We start from the raw sequence: 7,082 nt of genomic DNA on the forward strand, positions 1-7,082 counted from the left end.
TTTTATTCCTGTTAAAAGTGTTTGCATTTCGAAGGGAACAATTTTCGGGCACCGTGGACGCATTTGCTATTTTGGAAGACTAACATTTGGCAGAAAATGAAAATACACGAAATAAAATCGTTATTGAAATTAAAACGACAAAAATATAACAATTATCTTAATAATGGAGAAATAAAAAGGGATAGAAATATTAGAAAATGAAAATAATTTAGTACAGTATCCATCAGTCGTGCGTGTTGTTTTGAGCAAAATGGCGTTAGACGTTATTTATTGTTTATGTGGACAATCAACGGATTTGTCCCGTTTTATGATACAGTGTGATATCTGTAAAGACTGGTTTCATGGAAGGTAAGAAGAGGGAGACTCAGAAAAGAGAGAAAAACAGGGGTTGTGACGGAAACGGCGAAGTGGCGAGACGGGGTTTGTGAGAGACTCGCCAGATGAACACTATTTTCCTTCGAACTCTTTTCCTCTCCTGTTCTTTTCGTGGTTTCTGTTCGCTGCTTTGGGAACATGGCGAGATAGCATGTCATTCAGGACGTAGAGAGTCGAGAAATTGGCGTGAGCACTACCCTCTCCCTGTAGAATTAGTCCGAAACATAGAGTCTATGTGATCTTGAAAAAAAAAAATTAAGGAAATTAAAAAAAAAAAGAAAGATAGTGAAGGAAATCGTAAGAAAATCTATCAAGCTTGGAATGTTCGATGAGTCGTAAAATCTCTGGGAAAGACAGGAAATGTAGACCTCAATTAATAGTATTAGTATATCGTTTAGCAATCGGCTAGAAACCATATGCAGTTTGTTTCACAGTGAATTGTTTGGTCTTGGAGAAACACAAGCAGTTTTAGCAGTGCTTTTTCACCTTAAACTGTGTTCTGTTGGGCTGAGTTGTGGTTGGGATTGAAGACATATTGTTACTGCTTTTTATATCAAGCTTTTAGTTTAATCTGTGGAGCTAAGTTACCTCTTATTAATGTTAAATCTTGTTGGACATTTGTTTATTTTTTGCTCTGATGGAATTTAGCTCAGAAAAGCTAGTTTTAAAATTAAACTTTGAGAAGTGTGATAGTGTGATGCGGTGATGTGAAGAATGGATATTTATATATTCATATATGTGGCAGAAAAAGATGTTTATTCATTGTTCAGATATAAAGTTCTTTTTATTAGGATGAACATATCTATACTAGAATCTAGAAAATCATTCCCCAGAAAATTAATATTAACATATCAACCGTTCATTCTACTCGAAGGTGTGTTGCTGATGCTTTTGAATTTGACAAAATATTACTACTGGCCGTCATGACAATGGCATAGCTTCAAGGACTCACGCAGCCTCTGGGCCTATGGTACTTAAGCAAAGGCAAACAAATTTCTTAACATATATTATCTGGTGAAACTAGGCTGGATCCTTATTTATTAAAAAATGCCAAAAAGATTGGTAAGCTTTGTCCTTCCAGAATATATGTGGTGAAGCCTTGTTCCCCTTTGTTAGAGTGTCAGCAGTCATGGAGGCTGGGATGATTACTTGACGTGATGCCACAGTATGAATTTTATGGCCTGTGGTTGGCGTTGCTTGTCCAGCCAAATGCTGTACCGCTAAAGGGGCGACATTATAAACAAAACATCCCAAAATGGGTGCTAAAATTTTCCAGAAATATTTGGTAGAAGGGTAGGAAAAGTATCTATTAATGAGAAGATAACCATTCTGTTTGGTATGGATGCAGTAAGCTAGGGTAAATTGAAGATCATAATCTTGTAACAGACAAATAGTTGCAGTTGATAGTACAAGATATAATCTGCAGAAATGAATGGTAACACCACAAATAAAGCCAAAGAATTGTGGAAAGCACTGCTCTGACCTTAAATCCATTCGTTTTAGCTCTGTCTTGCTGCTCATACCCAGGTGAAGACAATGTTTATTTGGGAGTGTTATTAATCCTCCCCTCGGATACCCAGTTACACAACTTGGATTGTTAAATAAATTTTACGTTGAGTCTAGGACTTTGTCTCAGATGATTGAACCTGAACAGTAAAGAATTACCTTCTCTTGTACGAAATTCTGATAAAATTTAGTGCATCCCTGTGTCTCTCTGATATCACATGTTTATGTAGAAATACTCTCTGTGATAAAGGTTACTACTTCTGAGAGAGTATGTCTTGTAGTACAGAAGGTATTTTGTGATACATTTAAATCTTCCTTTAGTGAAAATTTAGTGATATAGTAGTGTGGTAATGTTCAAATCAAGTAAAACAGGTGCATTATACAAGGATTTATTTAAAGGTTTATTAATATTTGTTTATCAGCTGTAATATAAATAAATGTAAAAGTATCCAAGCATCATTTATTATTATTTCTTGTGTGTCACCTCAGTGACATTTGGACTGTAGAACAAGGATTAGATTATCTCAAGGGATGATGGGCTAATTGTTGCATTTGATGCATTAAAGAAAAAGAAAACAAAAAAAGGAAACTAATGTGAATATATGAGAAAAAAAAAATTGAGATTGATATGATGGGTTTTGTGATGTAATTTATAGATTAGTTGTAAACAAAGTATAAGGTAAAGGAACTGAAATGATATATTTTACACTCGTGTAAAGTATTCACCAAAATAGCATCTTAGCTGATTTCAAATCGGACTATTTTATTGGAAATTCAGTTTTGCCCATATTGTTTAACCCCTTGCCGACGGGTACGACGGGTAGACACGTGCTATGCCCACTGTTAGTACTTGTTCGATTGTTTTTACACATAGATGGCTATACTTGTACTAAGTCACCAATGAGCCAGTTACGAGTGCTGCTCGTCTCGCCCGTTCACCCTTTTCTTTGATTTATTTTACGTTATCTTATTTTGCTGTTATTAATATTAGATAACATTATAATAATATTAATGTTTTTAGTAAAAATAACACCATCGATATTCATAGCACTAGTAAAAAATACGTTTTTCCTGCCAATTCAAATCAGGTATGGTCACAAGGTCTACTAATTGACTCCTTTGTGGCTAAGCATTAGCAGAGCCATCTATGGGCAGACATTTCACAAAAAATATAGAAAATAGGCACAGCATTTTCCCCATTTTTTGTTCATTTTCCCCGGCAGCATTGGGTTTAGAATGATAAAAAAAAGATATTAATCTTATTTTTTTTTTACATGTGAATATTTATATGTATAGAATTTGAGGTTTAGAATTAAAAAAAATACTGCACTGACAAAAGAGAATTGGTGATGGAAAGGGGTCTGAGAGCAAAGGCTTCGAGCTAGGAGGGTTTTTGGTTTATACAATTAGTGTTGTAGTAGTTTGCGCATTTAGGATGGGGTTCATTTGCTTGTTTGTTTGAGTTGGGGCTTGGGTTCCAAGTATGGTTGTGTTCCTGTTCTAAACTTTTATCATTTCTCGTTTTTTTTTTGAATGAGAATTAAGTTGATTAAAAGGAAAAAAAGCACCTAGTCAATTTCATAACAACTAATTTATGGTGGTGTACATAATTTTTAAACTACTTGTGTGAATATTTTTTTACAGTGTTTTGGGTAGGTCTCGCACCCCCCCCCCCCCCCACATACAACATTGGGATCATAGAATGTGCAATATTGATACATATATTTTTAGAATATTAAAGATAGGGTAGAGGATAATTAATTTTTGTAATGATTACGTTAAACATCCAAGTTAACTGTAAGTGCAGCTGATGTCCAAGGATGTGTGTAGGATGTGCACCCATCATCACGGGATTCTAGATGGCCAGTCAGTAGGTCGTGTAATAGGACTGTATAGGAAATAAGTAGGTTGGTAGGCCTGCCCCGAGAAGACCCCGGGCAGCCTGTGACAGACAGAGAGCATGTATACGGTTAAGCTATTGTGGGGATAGAGTAGGTAATACTAGCATGTTGAGGATTTTTTCTGTTTGTTTCCTGTTTTTGGATGGTTGTCTTTCTCTTTTGAGGTTTTACTGGGAAAATCTACTGGACTGGCTGTAAGGTAAATGAAATGGTTAACTTTCTGTATATCTCTGTGCAGTATAATTTTTTTTTTTCTATTTTATTACTGTTCTTGTAACCATGGTTGGATATGCCCTATGCTTTATACACACACACACACACACACACACACACACACACACACACACACACACACACACACACACACACACACACACACACACACACACACACACGAAAAAAAAAGAAAAGAAAAGAAGAAATATATATATGTATGTATGTATGTATACATTTGTATTTACTAAGTTCATATAGGATATAGGATGGAAATTCTCATTTTATACCTACAATGTTCCTCCACTTATGAAAAGGGCCACCAGGAAGTTATTTTAAACATTATAACTATTATAATGCTGCTGACTTTACAAACTACAATTTAAGATACCAGAAAATATTTCTGAAAATTAAGGAAAAGAGTAAACAAGTGAGATTTGTAATACTCATAATTGGCTAATTGGTGGCTTAGTACTTGTGGAGCCATCTGTGTATAAAGACTATTAACCCAACTGCCCTGGATTTATGTTCTGTCTCCTGTAGTTTTTTGTGAATTTTGTTACATAGAGATGGCTCCACATGTGCTCAGCCGGCAAGGAGTCTATCAGTAGCCTTAGTGACCGATCCTGATTTCCCCATGCCTTGAATTAGCGGGAAAATGTGTTTTTCTTATTAATACCATTGCTATCGATACTGTTATTATTGGTATTGATGTTATGATTATTTAATTGTTATTAAAGTCTCGATAACATTTAAGAAATAATGCAAAGGTCGAAGTTCCAAAAGTCGAGGAAAAGGGTAAACGTGAGATAGGTAGGACTAATAACCGACTCCTTGGTGACTTAGCACTTGCAGAGCCATCTATGTGTAAACACAAGAAAAATAAACTTGTATTACAGTGGGATGGCATGTATTCTTGCCATACTTGCTGATTGGGTTAATAAACTGAACTGACAGTGGGGATGACATGTACGTACATGCCACCCCTGGCGGCATCAGGTTAACGCTCTCAGAATTCGAGATCCACTCAGTTGAGCTGTGTGTATATATATATATATATATATATATATATATATATATATATATATATATACACACATTTTTTACACATTAACCCAGGGAATGTATTGCAGTTTGTAGTATGCCTTGCTACACTCTACATATAGGGAAATTAAGTTGGCTAAACTTTGCTTGTGATATTTTGTATTTACATGGTTATATGTTATATTAAAGAATATATTATAACATATTAAAGAAGATACCACCAGAAATAGGGGAAGAGGGTGTTTAAATCTGGCTCATATATTGGATCCGTGTCATCACTGCTATAATTGTCAGACTTGTTCTAATATATATCGTCCTTTGATATCCAATCACTGTCATTTGCTTCCAACTCACCATATGTCACTATCATGTCATTTTTGTTATTTTATGACAGCTTATGCTATTAAAAATGCTCACTTGAACTGCATTTATCTCATTCATTTGAAGTTCGAGAAGTAAATAATAAATTCCCATGTGAAATAGCTTATTATTTTCTGAGAGACCAAGAGGATCCAGTAACCAGACCCATAATATAAATAGAAACAAGTAAGATGTTTGGAGGCTATGTGTGTACTTCCATTAATATCTCAATGTGATCTCTCAATATGTTTGTGACTTTTATATCAGAAGTACATGTGAAGTTTGGTAAAGAAGGGTTTAACCGTTTTGCTCTGGATGGTTTAAAAGACATGCGCACAGGGCAATCGCCTGTGAGCAGTCATGCATATGTGTGTGTGCAAGTAGAACAACAAAGGGAAGTACAGGAAAACACACGAATATTCATATTCGGGTGTTTTCCTGTACTTCCCTTTGTTGTTCTACTTGCAATTTGTTCGACATGACTTCCACATGTGTGAGTGTGAGTGTGAGTGTGAGTGTGAGTGTGAGTGTGAGTGTGAGTGTGAGTGTGAGAGTGAGTGTGAGTGTGAGTGTGAGTGTGAGTGTGAGTGTGAGTGTGAGTGTGAGTGTGAGTGTGAGTGTGAGTGTGAGTGTGAGTGTGTGTGTGAGTGTGTGTGTGAGTGTGAGTGTGAGTGTGTGTGTGTGTGTGTGTGTGTGTGTGTGTGTGTGTGTGTGTGTGTGTGTGTGTGTGTGTGTGTGTGTGTGTGTGTGTGTGACGAAGGCAGAGATGGAGACATAGACAGACAAAGGTGCAGTGGTCGTCAAATATACAATCGTTCAAAGTTGTTTGGAGTAAAATGTTTGAGAAATGAAGGAGAGGGTGAAGAGGGTAAGAGCCAAAAGAATGAACCATGGAGGTGGGGGGTAGTGTACCCCTATACAGTCTCCCATCTCTGGTGGAGGGGTATGGGGTGAAGGATAGGGGATATGGGGGTATGGGGATATGGAGGACAAGGGTAGGACCACAGAGAGGGAAACTGTGATGGAGACTGCAAATGATAGTTTCTCATTTTGGGTAGAGGGTGGGGCATGGTCCAGCTGATTTACGTGATTGGTGGGAAGAGGGATGGTGGGTTGAACTATAGAATATCTAGGGCAATTTACATAGTCTAAAAAAATAAAGCAGGAACAGAATACTAAAATAAAATGGAATTATTATGCCAGCATTGGCATCACTACATATTCCACTCTAATAGAACTTACTTTGAAGAATTTTTGTTTGAAAAACTGTTATGTTTTAAGGATTTACTGACAGATAATTACATGTAAACTTTGATTATTATGTTGCACAAAATTTCTTTGTTTTGACTTATTTTACTTCAAATATTTATTGATTTTGCTCTTGGGGTAAATATTTAATGCATGCTCCAGAAATTGTCAATTTAAGTTAATGTTTAAGAGCATTACATAGGGTTGGGAAACACAACAGTGTGATTGCCCCATTGTGCAGAGAATCCTTCTGAAAATTTAACTTTATTAATGGTGGAATGTTTTGATTATAGGCCTATCACACAGTGATATGTCTATATTTGTCATTTGATTTGCTTTATCGATATAGTAATTGACTGTTTTCCTTGCACAGAATCCATATCATCCCTAGGTAGTCCATAATTGTTTGAATTTTTTCATAACATTCAATTCAAT

The 7,082-nt window shown here is 36.0% G+C and overlaps 1 protein-coding gene across 1 annotated transcript in view; it reads left to right on the forward strand.

Annotated features, from left to right (window-relative positions):
- The first annotated feature begins 232 nt into the window (after positions 1 to 232).
- The window catches only part of LOC125047169 (histone lysine demethylase PHF8-like), a 37,486-nt gene continuing 30,636 nt past the window's right edge, over positions 233 to 7,082 (forward strand). The window contains exon 1 of the mRNA XM_047645286.1: positions 233 to 348. Coding sequence (XP_047501242.1) covers positions 251 to 348 — 98 coding nt within the window. The 5' untranslated portion in view covers positions 233 to 250. The remainder of the gene's footprint in view (positions 349 to 7,082) is intronic.

The sequence above is a fragment of the Penaeus chinensis genome, chromosome 40 (assembly GCF_019202785.1).
Source record: "Penaeus chinensis breed Huanghai No. 1 chromosome 40, ASM1920278v2, whole genome shotgun sequence".
NCBI lineage: Eukaryota > Metazoa > Arthropoda > Malacostraca > Decapoda > Penaeidae > Penaeus > Penaeus chinensis.